At 60.2% G+C, this 15947-nt stretch overlaps 1 protein-coding gene across 1 annotated transcript; it reads right to left on the minus strand.

Moving 5' to 3' along the window:
- Window positions 1–8785, minus strand: MAP2K2 (mitogen-activated protein kinase kinase 2). Its single transcript, XM_007524821.3, has 11 exons — window positions 8594–8785; window positions 6120–6330; window positions 5015–5161; window positions 3782–3859; window positions 3428–3479; window positions 3214–3338; window positions 1862–2075; window positions 1551–1615; window positions 759–820; window positions 309–354; window positions 1–182 (listed from the first exon to the last, which is right to left on the minus strand). The coding sequence occupies exons 1-11, from the start codon at window positions 8683–8685 to the stop codon at window positions 72–74; spliced, it is 1203 nt and encodes a 400-aa protein (XP_007524883.1). The 5' UTR covers window positions 8686–8785; the 3' UTR covers window positions 1–71.
- Window positions 8786–15947: the final 7162 nt, after the last annotated feature.

The following is a 15947-nucleotide window of genomic DNA, read 5'->3' on the forward strand; positions in this document are numbered from 1 at the left end:
TTCCGTTTTCTTTCTGTTTTGTTTTCTTGGGGGTCTGGGGCACGCAGGGGGTGCGTCTTGCAGCCGCGGCGTCACACGGCACTGCGGGTGGGGGTGCTGGGCTGGTGGAGACGCAGCGTGGCGCACAGCCAGCCCGCGAAGTCCACCTCCTCCGCCTCTGAGCGCTTGATGAAGGCGTGGTTCTGGGGAGAGGCGGGCGGGGGCTAGAACCCCGAGGCAGAGACTCACCGCCCCCCACCCCGTCACACGTGTGAAGAGGGGCACAGAAGGTTCTAGAAAGCTCTCGCCCAGGGGTGAGCTGCACTCACCATGAGCAGCTTGAGGTCGGCTCGCTCTGCAGGGTTCTTGATGAGGCTGTGGGGGGACAAGGGACAAGACGGGGGCAGCTCCAGCTTCATCCTCTTACCACTCAGTCCCACCCCCACCCCAAAGCTGGGGCCTCAGGACTTCAGTTTCATGGCATCGGAGCTTCCCGTGGTGTCGGGGCTCCAGTCTGGGCTTCAGGTTTCAGGAATCCACTGTGTCCAGTTGCCGTCTCCACAGGCAGTGAGGACGCAGGATACTTGGGGGGCAGCCCGGGGGCAGGGGAGACAGCTCACACAGGAGGGCACGAGTGGCGCTTCCCAGCCCCAGCACCACAGCACAGGCCACCAAGCACCAGGAGAAGCACCACGCTGGAGCGTCTCTCTGTGAGCTCAAGGGCAGCCTGAGGCGCGCTGACCTTGAGGTGCTGGGTATTAGGGAGGCCCCGGCGTTACCATTTATTTACAAACTCCTGGAAGTCCTGGGTGAACACTCCGCTGGGCAGCTTGGGGGGCGGCTGTGAGAAGGAGAGGGTCAGTCAGGTGGAAGGTTCCAGAACCCCACTAGAGACCCCCAGTACCCTGTAAATGGGGTGTTTCTTTGGGGAGGGCTCCCCAGGGGACGACGTGATGTCAACACCCGGCCCCCATGAGCTGTTCCATCCGGTGCCCTGCTGGGGGTCATCTCCCAGCCAGGGGGCTTCCTCTGAGCTTGCAAGTCCCTCCATGTGGAGCTGGGCCGGGGCTTGGGCCCAAGGTATCAGGGGGGTGGGTGGGTGCACAGGGTGTGGACAAGCCGGCTGGGTGGGAGACCTCCTCGGGAGGACAGGCCGCGCTGGCTGGGCCGGGTGCTGTGTCATGGGGCCTCCGCCCACTGGGCTTCCAGGCCCTGGGTGACACCCTGCCTGGCCCCACCCCCACAGGGAGGCAGTGGGACAGTCCCAGCTGAGGCTTCCGGCCCCTACGTGGGCGTGTTCACGCAAGCCCAGCCACACCCTTCTCGCCAGGTGGGGGGACAAGCCCCAGACCAGGGGGGGCCTTTTGGGATGGGGGTGGGGGTCCCGGGGCCAGAGCTGCGAGGTGAAGGCCCCCGTCTTGTCCCTCCAGGAAGTGGATCTGAGCCCTGGCACCAAATGACAGGACCACAGGAACAAGCTTGGGGGGAGCCCCCTGGATGGTGGGGTGTCTCCTGTCTCTGGAGGAGGCGCCCGGGGGGGGTCGGGGGCCCGCACGGCCTGGGCGCCACACCTCATTCACGATGTAGTCCAGCAGCTCGAAGATGGCCATGGCTGGCCGGCTGTCCGCGCCGTGCCCTGTGGGACACAGGGCCCACTGAAGTGGGTGGAGGCTGGCCCGCCCCCACCCCCCCACCCCACACCCCACACCCAAACTAGGCCCCCACCCGCCCTCCAAGTCTGCCGTCTGTCCATTGGTCCACCTGTCTGTCTCCTGGCTGGGAGCGACAGGTGAGCTGAGGCCCCCGGGGAGGGACGTGAGGACCATCTGAGGACTTGGGAACAGCAGCCGGGGTCCCGTCTGGCCCCCTGGAGGTGGCGTACCACTGACAGGGCGCCCAGGTGGCCGGGGGCGCGGTGACACACTGTGGGGCTCCCCCTCGGCCCCGTCCCCCACGGGCCGGCCGAACACGGCCTCCAGCTCCTTGGCGTCAGGCGGCGGGATGGGGTAGCGGCCCAGGGACAGCTCCACCAGGGACAGCCCCATACTCCAGATGTCCGACTGCACGGAGTAGTGTGTGCCTTGCAGTCGCTCCGGCTGGGGGGGGGGGGGAGACAGAGATAGGGAAGAGGTGGGGGAGAGAGAAATGGGGGGAGACAGGGGTGACAGAGATGGGGAAGACAGAGACGGGGAGAGAGAGATTGGGGAAGTGACAAGGGAAGCAAAGACGGGAGGAAGAAAGGGAGAGGGAGGAGGAGGGAGGGGAAGGGAGAGGGGGAAAGAGGGAGGTTGGGTGACAAGGAGGGAGAGAGGGAAGAGAAAGAAAGGGAGAGAGCGAGGCTCAGCCCCTCTTCCGCCCTCGTAAACCAGGGGCCGGGACAGGGTTCCCTCAGTACAGAGCATGGGGCTCCCCCACCCCTGGACGTGAGGGCTTGGGTTCGAGTCCAGAGTGCCATGGGGGAGTACAGCAGGGGCTGTGGGGTCCCTCACATTAACTTCAACCGAGAGGAAAGAGGAGAGAGAGAGGAAAGTGAGGACAGGAGAGGAGAGTGAGAAGAGAGGAGGGAGGAGAGGGGAGAGAGGGGAGAGGAGAGGAGAGGAGAGAGAGGAGAGGAGAGGAGAGGAGGGAGGAGAGGGGAGATAGAGAAGAGGAGAGGAGAGGAGAGGAGAGGGGAGATAGAGAAGAGGAGAGGAGAGGAGAGGGGAGGGAGAGGAGAGGAGAGGAGGGAGGAGAGGGGAGATAGAGGAGAGGAGAGGAGGGAGGAGAGGGGAGATAGAGAAGAGGAGAGGAGAGGAGAGGAGAGAGAGGAGAGGAGAGGAGGGAGGAGAGGGGAGATAGAGAAGAGGAGAGGAGAGGAGAGGAGATGGAAGGGGAGAGGAGAGGAGAGGAGAGGAGAGGAGAGGAGAGGAGAGGGGAGAGAGAGGAGAGGAGAGGAGAGGAGAGGAGAGGAGAGGGGAGAGAGGAGAGGGAGGAGAGAGAGAAAAGAGGGGAAGAGAGGAGATACACTAGGCCTGGGAGGAGGCACAGTGGTTAAATCGTGTGACTGGCCTAAGGTAACGGGTTCGAGCCCTGGAGTTGCACTGCCAGAGGAAGGCTCCTCTCTCTTCCAAATAATCTCACAGAAAGAAGAGAGTCTGCCAGGAGTCCTAAGGGTGCACGTGCTCTTCCCAGGCGGCCTCACAGGGCCATGGGTTCGCTCAGAGACAGAGAGACAGAGCAGGGAGCACAGCTCACCGACATGTAGGAGCGGGTCCCTACGAAGGAGTTGGCCATGGAGTCGATGAGCTGGCCGCTGACCCCGAAGTCACACAGCTTGATCTCGCCTCGAGAGTTGACCAGGATGTTGGACGGCTTCACGTCTGGGGGTGCCGGGGCAGGATGGTGGGGTGGTGAGGGTGCAGGGCTGCCTGACTGGCTGTCCCCACCCCCCAGCTCCCCAGCCCCTCACCTCGGTGCATGATCTGGTGCTTCTCTCGAAGGTAGGCCAAGCCTCGGAGGACCTGGGGGGGGGGGGCGGGGTACTTATTCTGGGGCCTCCCCGTGCCAGACGTACCCCCAGCCCCCCACGCCAGCAGAGAAGCCCCATGCCACACCCACACCGTGGAGCACTGTGGGGGTGGGTTCTCTGTGGAATACTACGCAGCCATCAAAAAGGAGAGCACAGTGCATTTTTGGGGGGCCAGTGGATAACAAAGCTGAGGGATGTTGACAGGATGAGAAGGGGAGTTATGATGAGACTCGGGGGGCAGCGGGGGGGACAGCACTGGACTCTCAAGTCTGAGGCCCCAGGTTTGAGGCTCACCGCGATGCTGACTTTGCCCAGGATCTCCTCGGGGACTCTCTTGGCCTCCTTCAGCACCTGATCCAGGGAGCCGCCGTCCTGGGGGGGTGGAGGGGAAGGATGCATTGCCCTGAGCCAGGGAGTGGGGGACCCTGGTGTCCCGGGGCTGGGAGAGGGGATGTCGGGAAGGCATACCCCCCCTTCCTCAGCCCCCCACTTCCCCACTGTCCCACGTCATCCCCAGCAGGGCTGGGGGGCTGTGCCTTGCTGGGTGCGGCCCCATGTGACCCCGAAGGGAACCCCACGTGTGGCCCGGAGATAAAGCTGGGGCCCCCCACACCTAGCACTCGGGCCCCGACTGTGCTGGGTGGGGGAGGCCCTGGGGGTTGTCAGAGCAGCAGGTGCTGCCCGCCCTCAGCTCACCCCCTCTGGTGCCAGGGCCCGGGGGTCAGGGTGTTCTCCCTGCCCTCCTCTCCACCTGAAGTCAGAGGCTCTGAGGACCAAACACACCCCCACCTCAGAAGGGGACCCCAGTGCAGGAAGCAGGGGCAGGGCTCCCCTAGACCACAGTCCTTCCCCCTTTGATCCGGGGCCTTTGTCCCTGCCAGGCACGTGGGTGGCTTTGGGGGCCCCCAGGGAGGAAGGGTGACCCCCATCCCCATGTCTGGTCTTCCTTCTGGGCCCTCTGCTCAAAGCCGTTTCCTGTTGGGGTGACGACAGCCTGGGGGCAAGAGTGGAAGCCCAGCCTGCTGCCCGGGGTCACAATGTCTCCTGCCTGGCGGGGCGGGGGCGTCCCACTGGGGCTTGGAAACTGCCCCCCCATCTTCCTGGCCTCCCCGCTGCAGGCAGATTTCAGATGGAGAGACAGAGACAGAGACACCACGGTCACCCCCGGCACAGTGGGACCAAGTCAAACTTCCATGAGCTCCTCTGCTAGCGCCGGGGCCAGAACCCAGAACCCAGGGCCAAGGCACAGCCTGGCCTGATATTTTCATTTTCTTTGTTGAGGGAGACAAGGGGGGGGTGGGGTGGGGGGAAAGACCTCACGGCCCTGCTTCACTGCCCAAGGAGCTTCCCCTGGTGCTGTCTGACTCCCTCCAGTTACCGGTGAGGGCAGGAGAGGAGGGACTTATGACCCAGGTGCCAACTGCGAGGATCCAGGGCACCAGAGGAAGCTCTGGTGCCGCCCATCAGTCTTTGTGCGAGCCAGGGAGGCGTCTGGGAGCTGCCCCACCCCCCGGGGGCCCCGCCCACCATGTGCTCCATGCAGATGCTGATCTCGCCATCACTGTAGAAGGCACCGTAGAAGCCCACGATGTAGGGCGAGTTGCACTCGTGCAGCACCTGCAGCTCGCGGATGATCTGGTTGCGGATGGCCGGCTTGATCTCCAGGTGGATCAGCTGTGGGCGGGGCCGGGGTCAGGGTCAGGGTCGGGGTCGGGGCCCGGGGTGGCGTGTGCTGGGCTGCACGCGTCCCAGGTGCCTGCCCTCTCTTGCTCTCACACACACACACATTCGGGAGGGCCCCTGCCTCACCACATACTCCGCCCAGGTTGAAGCCCCTGGCACCACCTAGGCGACACCATGGCACCAGGGGAAGCTCCAATGCTGGATTTTCCAGCCTGAGGTCCCGGGTTCAACCTGTTCTCTCTCGATAAACCTAAAAGCACGTGCAGCCCCCCCAGGGCCCCACATGCCCCATCCCCAGTTGGGGGTTCCCACAAGCAGAGCCCCGGGCAGGTCGGGGCAGGGCGCCTGGCTCTCTTGGGGCCTCTAGAAGCTTCTGGAACGTGGCCTGCGGCTTCTCGGGTCCATCCTACTAGTTTCCGGCCCTGCTTCGCGGCGCGGCCAGGCCCCAGTCATCCAGGCCTCCCAAAAGAGAGCGCTCAGCCTGCGGCCAGGGTTCGAGCCATATAGAGCAGAAGCGGCAGGAGCGGGAGAATGCGGGCTGCGGTGTGGCTTCCTCTCTGTGACAGTACGCAGAAGGATTCCCTCCCCAAAACCCTTGGCCCCATTTTCTTTGTAACGTCTTTCCCCAGCTGCCTTTGACTTAATCCACTCCACACTCTCAGGCATGCAATTCAGCCAGCAGCCTCTTGCGGGCAGCTGGACCGAGAGCGAGACAAGATGAGACTGAGACAGGAACGACAGAGAGAGGGAGAGGGAGAGGGAGAGGGAGAGGGAGAGGCAGAGGGGGGACTGCAGCCTGGCTTCTCCCTTGCAGGTGCTGGGGGCTTAAACCTGGGTCCTGCAAGTGCCGCTGACAGGAACAGAGGAGAAACTGGTCCATGAGCCGGGGAGCTGCCCCCGGTGCCATGTACGGGGTGCTCCAGTGGCGCCAGGCTGCTCAGGCGCCCACCTTGCGGGCCATGATGAGGCCGGAGGGCCGGTGCTGGACCTTGGTGACCACGCCCCCGTTGCCCGCGCCCAGCTCGGAGATGCGCTCGAAGTCGTCATCCTTGAGCTCGCCGACCTTGGCCTTCTGCGTGAGGAAGGCCTCCAGCCGCTTCTTCTGCTGCTCGTCCAGCTCCAGCTCCTCCAGCTTCTTCTGCAGGTCCGCCAGGCTCGCCCTGCGCAGACGCGAGCCCTCAGCGGCCCTGCTCCCGGGGACCAGAGACACGGCTCCACAGGAGGGCCGGGGCCCGGGGCCAACCCCAGCACCACATGGAGGATCCCAAGGCACCAAGGCACCGGGGGAGCTTCCCAGGCCCAGGTGCCTCCTTCTCTGAAGGAGGGGTTAAAGGCACATGGGGGCCAGGACCATTGCGGGAGGCAGTCTGCCAGGCCTGGGGGCCTACAGGCTCGAGCACCATGGACAGCACCGCACCGGGGAGGCTCCATCAAGGGAGAAGAGTTAGTTCCAGACCCTGGTCACCACCTGCAGGGGGGAAGCTTCCCGAGCAGAGCTGCAGGTGGCTCCCTCTCCCCCATCTCTACCTGATCGATAAATGAATAAATACAAGGAGACGTTAAAGAAACAAACAAAAGCATCTACTAATTGGAGGGGGGCCTACGACGCTGGGGTCCTCAGGCCCTCTGGGGGGGCGGAAAGCCGAGTGAATTTCAAGTGTGTGTGTGTGGGGGGGTGGGGATTCTGAACTGTCCGGTTCTCTCTGGAACCTTCAGGTTCTCTCTGGAATCTTCCGGTACTTTCCGGTTCTCTCCGGAACTTTTGGGGTTCTTTCTCGGACCTTCCTGGTCCCGGGAGGTGGCGGCCTGCACCCCTTGGAGGCAGACACCGAGGGAGGCTGCCCCGGCCATCAGAGCTGTGAGGACCGGGGCCAGGAGCTTGGGTGCCGGAGGGCTCCCTGGAGGAGGAGGCAGGAGCAGGCAGCTGCGGTTCTCTACCAAACAATTGAATTTGTACTTAACGTAGAGGCGGTCAGGAGGTGGAGTGCGGTAGGCAGGGCCAGGGTTCCATCCTGGAGGCCTGAGCTACGTGGCACCTGCTTCTCTCTCTCTCTCTGGGATGGATGTACCAGGGACCCTTGAAGGCCCCAAGGACAGTTCTGGAAGGGACGGGAATGGGGGGCGGGGGCCAAGCCTTCTAGAAGGCCGCCTGGAGGCTCGAACCCGGCGCCCGGGTGTGGACCGTGAGTGGTGTCCATTCTCTCTGCGCCCCCCCCCCCGAATCCTGCAGGACCCCCGCACCCCTCGGCGCCACCCCCTGGCCCAGCTGTTGCCCCAGACACCGGAGTGGCCCTCTGCTCCTGGGGGGCCGCACCCCACACTCCAGTTCCCTGCCGGGGACCCCCCCCACCCTGCCGGCCCCTCGGGACCCTCGACACCCCATGCGGGGCCCGCCCCCCGCCCCTCGACACCCCATGCGGGGCCCGCGCCCACCCCCCGCCCGCCGCCCCCCGACACCCCATGCGGGGCCCGCCCCCCGCCCCCGGCCCCTCGACACCCCATGCGGGGCCCGCCCCCCGCCCCCGGCCCCTCGACACCCCATGCGGGGCCCGCGCCCACCCCCGGCCCTCGACACCCCATGCGGGGCCCGCCCCCCACCCCCCGCCCCTCGACACCCCATGCGGGGCCCGCGCCCACCCCCCGCCCCCCGCCCCCCGACACCCCATGCGGGGCCCGCGCCCACCCCCCGCCCCCCGCCCCTCGACACCCCATGCGGGGCCCGCCCTCGCCCCTCGACACCCCATGCGGGGCCCGCCCCCCGCCCCCGGCCCCTCGACACCCCATGCGGGGCCCGCGCCCACCCCCGGCCCTCGACACCCCATGCGGGGCCCGCGCCCCACCCGCTGCCCCTCGACACCCCATGCGGGGCCCGCGCCCACCCCCGGCCCTCGACACCCCATGCGGGGCCCGCCCCCCACCCCCGGCCCCTCGACACCCCATGCGGGGCCCGCCCCCCGCCCCCGGCCCCTCGACACCCCATGCGGGGCCCGCCCCCCGCCCCTCGACACCCCATGCGGGGCCCGCGCCCACCCCCGGCCCCTCGACACCCCATGCGGGGCCCGCGCCCACCCCCGGCCCCTCGACACCCCATGCGGGGCCCGCCCCCCGCCCCCGGCCCCTCGACACCCCATGCGGGGCCCGCGCCCACCCCCGGCCCTCGACACCCCATGCGGGGCCCGCCCCCCACCCCCCGCCCGCTGCCCCACGGCCGCCGAGACCCCCATCCCGGCCCCTCGCCGTCGCCCTCCCTGGCGGGCCCCCTCCCCTGCGGCGGTGCCGATGCTCTCGGCGGACCCGGCTCGCAGCACCGCTCCCCTGCGCCCCGACGGCGGGCTCTGCGCTCGGGGCCGCGCCGCCCCGCCCCGCCCCGCGCCGCCCCGCGCCGCCCCTACAGCCTCGGGGTCCCCCGGGCCCCCCACTCACTCGGAGGCGCCGTCGCTCGTGGGGGACGGGCCCTCGGCGATGGCGGGGTTGATGGTGAGCGCCGGCAGCACCGGCTTCCTCCGGGCCAGCATCGGGGCTCCGCGGGGCGCTAGCCGGGGCCCATAGGGGGGTCGGGGTCGGGGGTGGGGGTCGGGGGCGCGGTCCCGGGTGCGAGCCGGGCCGAAGCCGCAGCCGGAGCCTGGAGGCCGGAGGGGAGGGGGCGGCGAGATCGCGACGCCTCTCGCGAGACCTCACTCCGGGAAGTCACCGGGCCCCGCCCCTCAGCGCGCGTTTGCGCACCGCATCGCCGCCCGAGAAGGCCGGGGGAGAAAGGGCCGGTGCGCATGCGTGCTGACTCGCCGCGGATTGCGAGCGTGTGCGCATGCGTCTGGGCTGGGGAGGCCGGGGGCGCCGGGGCGGGGAGGGCGGCCGGTGGGCGAGGGTCTGGCGGCTCATGGGTTCCTGGGGGCGCCACGCCAGGGCTGCAGAGCCAGTAGGCCCTCCCAAGTGGTGGGAGGGCACCCCAAACTGTTATGACCTGGCGACTACTAATTCTGCAGGTTCATCAGGCTTCGACTACCCCCCACCCCTTTCCTGCACCCAGAAACAGGGTGAACCTGCAAATGCGAGGCCACACGCCATCGATCTGCGCGGGCCTATTTGCATCTCATGCATATGCAGGACACACCTCTGCAAGACACCCCCACTTGCCATTTGAATGTTAGCGTTGCCGCTCGGTGGAAAAAAATACTGGTTTTGCAGGGAGACTGTTCCGCCTGGGGCTGCAAGGGCCCGGGTTCAGTCCCCAACACCACCGTCGGCCAGGGCTGAGCGGGGCTCTGGGTTTTAAAAAAATGGATAAGAAGGAAATGTCAGGGGCCTGGTGGTGGAGCACCTGGTTGAGCGCACATGTTACAGTGCACAAGGTCCCGGGTTCGCGCCCCCAGTCCCCACCTGTAGGGGGAAAGCTTTGCGAGTGGTGAAGCAGGGCTGCAGGTGTCTCTGTTCCTCTCTATCACCTTCTTCCCCCCTCTTATTAAAAGTAATTAATTTATTTATTACCAGATCACTGCTCAGCTCTGGTTTATGGTAGTGTGAGGGATTGAACCTAGGACTTTGGAGCCTCAGGCATGAGAGTCTCTTTGCAGAACCATTATGCTGTCTACCCCTGCTCCCTACTTCCCTCTCAATTTCTGACTATCCAGTAAATAAAGGTTTAAAGAAAAGATTGGACTTTAGAAACCGGTGGTGCATCAAGTTGAGCGCACATGTTACCATGTGCAAGGACCCAGGTTCAAGCCCCCGGTCCCCACCTGCAGGGGGGACCTTCATGAGTGTGAAGGAGGGCTGCAGGTGTCTCTCAGTCTCTCTTCCTCTCTATCTCCCCCTCCTGTCTCAATTGCTCACTGTCTGATCACGTAAAATACAAAGAAAAATATATACATATATTCTTTTTATCTGAGAGGTATAATGACCAGAGCCATGCTCAGCTTTGGTTTATGGTAGTGCAGGGGGATTGAACCTGGGATTTTGGAGCCTCAAGCTGGAGAGTCTCTTTGCAGAACCATTATGTTATCTATCCCTGCCCTCAAGTTTCAAGTTTGTGGGTTCTTGACTTACTGATTTTGCAAAAGGAGAGAGAGAGAGGGAGAGGGAGAGGGAGAGGGAGAGGGAGAGGGAGAGGGAGAGAGAGAGAGAAGCAGAGCCTCTCTGGCACCTGCAATGCCAGGGGTTGAACTCCGGAACTCAGGCTTGTGATACAACATTGTAGTCACTGTGCTGCACAGCTCCCCAGCACAGGGTACACGGGCCTCCTCACCATCACTTTCAGAATCCCTCCCTCCCCTCCCCTGCTCTCCCACCCACCCCCCAGCCCCTGACCCCCACCTCCCTTCCCTGTCTCTGAGGAAGGTAAAAACCTCCCCAGCCTCTGAGTCCTACTGAGCTCTGGCTGACAGCTATGCCGGGGACAGAACCTGGGACCTCAGAACCTCACGCAGGAAAGTCCAGTGCATCACCACTGTGCTAGCTCCCCGAGCCAATCATGGCTCCTACTCAAAATTCAGGGGTGTCTGCTTGGTGTCCGGGAATCCCATGCCTTTTGCCAGCTCTGAGTCCCCACTTTCCTTTCCTTTTCTTCTTTTTTTGTCTCCAGGGTTATTGCCGGGGCTTGGTTCCTACACCATGAATCCACTGCTTCAGGGGGTTATTTTTTCTCCTTTTGTTGCCCTTGTTGTTTATTGTTGTGGTAGTTACTATTATTCTTGTCATGTCGTCATTGTTGGATAGGACAGAGAGAAATGGAGAGAAGAGGGGAAGGCAGAGAGGGGGAGAGAAAGACAGACACCTGCAGACCTGCTTCACCGCCTGGGAAGGGGGCTCGAACGGGATCCTTACGCCGGTCCTTGCGCTTTGCGCCACATGTGCTTAACCCTCTGCGCTACCACCCGACCCCCCACCTTCCTTATCATCTGCGAAGTGATCCCCTCCACCAGTGTAGAGACACAGAATCCTTTTTAAAAAAGTGGAGCTGTGGCCAGAGCAAAAGAGACTGCCAGGATGCAGCCCTGGCATCACTTGCAGAGGTGCTACAACACCGGAGGAAGCTCCCAAGCTGTGGTGTCTCGCCCCCCCCCCCCCCCCCGCCGCCACTCTATCTGAATGGGGGAAAGAAAAAAGGAACTCAAGCATGCCATACTTGAGGCCCTGATCCCACAAAATTAAAATAAAACCAGGGATGTATAAGTGCCATCTAATAAGGGCTCGGGTGAGGAACTTCTAGAATCTACCCCACCCACATGACCATGCCTGGAATAGTATGGAGACCATGGTCTTCTCCCCAGCCTGTCTGTTCAGTCCTCGGCAGTTAACCCCTGGCCCCAAGCCACAGGGGTGTGGTGGTTAATGTTTGACAAATTACTTCTTCCTCTTCCTCCTCCTCTTTCCTTCTTCCTCCTCTGCCTCCTTCTTTTTGGGGCCCCTGTTCATCACACCCCCCTGCTATGGTGAAGTTAAAAAGACCCCGGGGTCACAACTCCACCTTGGACTTCTGCTTTTCTGTTTGTTTTTTTTTTTGAGGGAGAGATAGCCAGAGAAGGAGAGATCAACACACACAGAGACAGAGAGAGAGAGAGAGGAGAGGGGAGAGACAGCACAACACTGCTTCACCACCTCTGAAGCTTCCCCTGGGCTTCTGGTAGGACTTGAACCCAGGTCTTATCGAGTTTGATAAAGTGTGAGCTGCCCCTCAGCGCCCCCAACATGCCTCCTGAAAATCACTTGTAGGACACAGATCTGGGAGTTCATGGTCTATGCTGAGACGCGGCTCCTTGCCCCAGCCGATCTTATCACCGGCTCCAGTGACCTCTCTCCACATTGGATCTCTGGATCCACGGACTTGGTTTCTCTGAATTGATCTGTCACTGCTGGCCCAGGAAATACGTTTCTAGTAGCATCCCTATGGGTATTGGTGTCATTCAAGCCCCCAACCCCACCTGCAGAGGGGAAGCTTCCTGAGTGGTAGAGCAGGGGGGCTGCAGGTGTGTCTCTCTTTTTTTATTGGATAGAGGCAGAGAGAGACTGAGACGGAAAGTGGGCGATAGGGAGGGAGACAGAGAAACAACTGCAGCCCTGCGTCTCCACTCCTGAAGCTTTCCCCCTGCAGGCGGGGTGGGGGGTGGGGGGGCTTGAACGCAGGTCTTTGTGCATTGTAATGTGTGCATTCAACCAGGTGCACCACGCCCGGCCGGATGCAGGAGTCTCTCTGTCTCCTCTCTCTCTTTTTTATTTTAAATTTTATTTATTTTATTTTTGACACACACACACACACACACACACAGACAGCAGAGCCCTGCTCAGCTCTGGCTGATGGTAGTACAGGGGATTGAACCTGGGCCTTTGGAGCCTCAGGCAGGAGAGTCTCTTTGCAGAACCAGGATGCTCTCTGCCCCCGCCCTCCCCTTCTCTATCTTTGCTTTCCCTCTCGATTTCTTATCTTTATCAAATAAATACAGTATTAAACATATAAGACCAAAGAGATTATTCAAAGATTTTTCTGGACAGGTTTCATGAGCTCGGAGATGACATGGTGGGTAGGACCCTTGATTTGGGGTGCGAGGTCTTGGCCTCCTCTGGCACATGCAATACGTGGGGATTGAACTCAAGACCTCATGCTGGAGAGTCTAAGGTTTTATCCACTGTGCCATCTCCAAGACCAGCATCCCGGGCATCGCAGGGGTCAAAGTGGTACTCTGGTGTTCTCTCTCTCCATCTGTCTGTCTGTCTGTCTGTCTCTCTATTTTTCTTTTTCACCCGAGCCCTGCTCAGCTCTGGCTTATGGTGGCTGTGTGGCTGATTCCAACTCAGTGCTAGGAATTCACTGAAAAGCCTCCAAGCGTTCAAAGCGCAAGTGGGGAAGCCCCCGGGGTGGGGGGGGGCTTGCTAGAACTGAGGGCCCCCATTGGCTCCCCAAGACAAAGTCTCACTCCCCAAAGGGAGACAGAGTGTGGGGTGGGATGGAGAGGGCATTTGGGAGGCTGGGGAAGCAGTCCTCGTGGCGGCCAGCAGAGGGCGCCAGGGACCGGGAAACCGACCTGGGTCTCTCCCAGTTCTGTACATGGTGGGGGGGGGGGGCGGTAAGGGGCTCCCCAGGTGAGGTGGGGGGGCCTAAGATCAGGATGGTGGATCTATATTTTCAGATGAGATGGGTCTCTTCATTTATTTATTCATGAAAAATATATGTATGGGCGGAGGGTAGATAGCATAATGGTTATGCAAACAGACTCTCATGCCTGAGGCTTTAAGTCCCAGGTTCAATCCCCAGCACCCCATAAGCCAGAGCTGAACAGTGCTCTGGTAAAAAAAAAAAAAAAATTAAATAAATAAAAAATTAAAAATTAAAGGGAGTCGGGCTGCAGCGTAGCGGGTTAAGCGCACGTGGCGCAAAGCACAAGGACCGGCATAAGGATCCCGGTTGGAGCCCCCAGCTCCCCACCTGCAGGGGAGTCTCTTCACAAGCAGTGAAGCAGGTCTGCAGGTGTCTTTCTCTCCCCCTGTCTGTGTTCCCCCTCCTCTCTCCATTTCTTTCTGTCTTATCCAATAATTATGACAACAATAGTAACTACAACAATAAAACAACAAGGGCAACAAAAGGGAATAAATAAATAATAATAATAAAATAAATATAAGTAAATAAAATAAATTTTTAAAAACTTTTTAAAAGTTATATATATATATATATATATATATGGGGCTGGGTATGGCTCATGGCTCACCTGTTTGAGAGACATGTTACAGTGCATGAGGACCCAGGTTTGAGATCCCAGGACCCACCTGCAGGGGGAAACTTCACGAGTGGTGAAGCAGGGCTGCAGGTGTCTCTCTGTCTCTCTCCCTCTCTGCCTCTTCCTACCCTCTCAATTTCTCTATCCAATAAACATAATTAATTTAAAAAGTTAAAAATATATTAATTTATTACTTATTGGATAGAGACAGCGAGAAGTTGAGAGGGGAAAGGGAGATATTGGAGAGAGACAGAGAGGCGGTCGGGCGGTAGTGCGGCGGGATAAGCGCTCGTTAAGCACACATGGCGCAAAGCACAAGGACCAGCAGAAGGATCCCGGTTCAAGCCCCTGACTCTCCACCTACAGGGGTTTACAAGTGGTGAAGCAAGTCTGCAGGTGTCTTTCTCTCCCCCTCTCTGCTCCTCCTTTCGCGATTTCTCTCTGTCCTACCCAACAACAATGACAGCAATGACAACAATGACAATGATGATAAACAAGGACAAATTAAAGAGGAAAAATGGCTTCTAGGAGCAGTGGATTCGTAGCGCAGGCACCAAGCCCCAGAAATCACCCTGGAGGCAAAAGAGAGAGAGAGAGAGAGAGAGAGAGAGAGAGACCTGCAGTCCTGCTGCACCACTTGTGAAGCTTCCCCTGTGCAGGGACTCGAACCCCGGGTTCACTATGCTATATACCCCCACCCTCTCTCTCCCTCTCTATCTACTCCCCCTCCTCTTTCAATTTCTCTCTGTCCTATGCAATTAATTGGAAAAAATGGCCACCAGGAACAGATTTGTAGAGTCGGCACCCAGTGATAGCCCTGGAGGCAAAAAACAAAATATATTTATTAATGGGGGGGCCAGAACCCCCACCTCTGTTACATGCGATGCTGGAGGATTAACTCAGGTTCTCACGGGTGAGAGTCTAACTCCCTACCCATAGTACCACCTCACAAGCTGCAGTCTCTGTCTCTCCTCTCTCTCTGAAGAAAAAAAAAGACCCCTAGGACTCAGGTTCAATCCCCCCCCCCCACTAGCATAAGCCAGAGCTGAGTAGTGCTTTGGTAAAAAAAAAAAGAAAGAAAGAAAGAAAAAAAGAAAAGAAAGACTCCAGGACTGATGATGAAATCACACACACCACACAAGGCCCAGACTAGAAACAAACAAATAAATAAACAAAGAAAAAAGTTTTCCCCTGGGTTTAAACATTAAGCCCGTGTGCTAAGCCGTGGCCCGAGCTTTTGGTCAATAGTCGCGTGTTACTCCAGAGGGAGCAGAAGTGAGTCTGGGGGTCCCGGCGGGTCCTGGCTGAGCTGGGGGATGGCTCAGGCGTCTCTGCTTCTGGACCCGAAGATAGTCAAGCACAAAAAAGTGGGTGGGAGGGGGCACAGTTGTGAGAACGTTGGACGCTCAGACACAAGGTCTCACGTTCAACGCTTGGCATCACCTGAGCCAGAGGGCTGCCCTTACTGCTCTTATGAATAATAATAATTTTTTTATATTTATTTATTTTCTCTTTTGTTGCCTTTTTATTGTTGTAGTTATTATTTTTGTTGTTATTGATGTCATCGTTGTTGGATAGGACAGAGAGAAGTGGAGAGAGGAGGGGAAGACAGAGGGTGAGAGAAAGATAGACACCTGCAGACCTGCTTCACGGCCTCTGAAGTGACCCCCCCCCCACTGCAGGTGTGGAGCTGGGGGCTCAAACCGGGATCCTTAAGCTGGTCCTTGCGCTTTGTGCCACCTGCGCTTAGCCCACTGTGCTACCACCCGACTCCCAATAATTATTATTATTGCCACCATGGACAGCACCAAGGGAATGCGTCAGGGATGGTGGAGTGGGGTTGGGGTGTCTCCTCCCCCCCCTCAGAAAATCCAGAATGAGTGGCCTGGGAGGTGGCATGGTGGATAGAGCACTGGACTCTCAAGCATGAGGTCCTGAGTTCAACCCCCGGCAGCAGATGTACTCTGATCCCCCCCCCCTTCTCCTCCTCTCTCTCATTAGGACCTATATCTATTTTTCTCCTCTTTCTCCTTCTCCTTCTTTCCCAGAGCCCTGTTCAGCTCTGGCTGATG

The sequence above is a fragment of the Erinaceus europaeus genome, chromosome 23 (genome assembly GCF_950295315.1).
Source record: "Erinaceus europaeus chromosome 23, mEriEur2.1, whole genome shotgun sequence".
Taxonomy (NCBI): domain Eukaryota; kingdom Metazoa; phylum Chordata; class Mammalia; order Eulipotyphla; family Erinaceidae; genus Erinaceus; species Erinaceus europaeus.

What these genes read in the sequence shown, in the direction of transcription:
- MAP2K2 (XM_007524821.3), bottom strand. Translation starts at nt 8,685, where the DNA reads ATGCTGGCCCGGAGGAAGCCGGTGCTGCCGGCGCTCACCATCAACCCC. An exon ending in TGGGCAAAGTCAGCATCGCG is followed by an intron (nt 3,480 to 3,781) that starts GTGAGCCTCAAA and finishes CCCCCCCCCCAG; the next exon opens with GTCCTCCGAGGCTTGGCCTA. An exon ending in GGACCCGCTCCTACATGTCG is followed by an intron (nt 2,076 to 3,213) that starts GTGAGCTGTGCT and finishes CCCCCCCCCCAG; the next exon opens with CCGGAGCGACTGCAAGGCAC.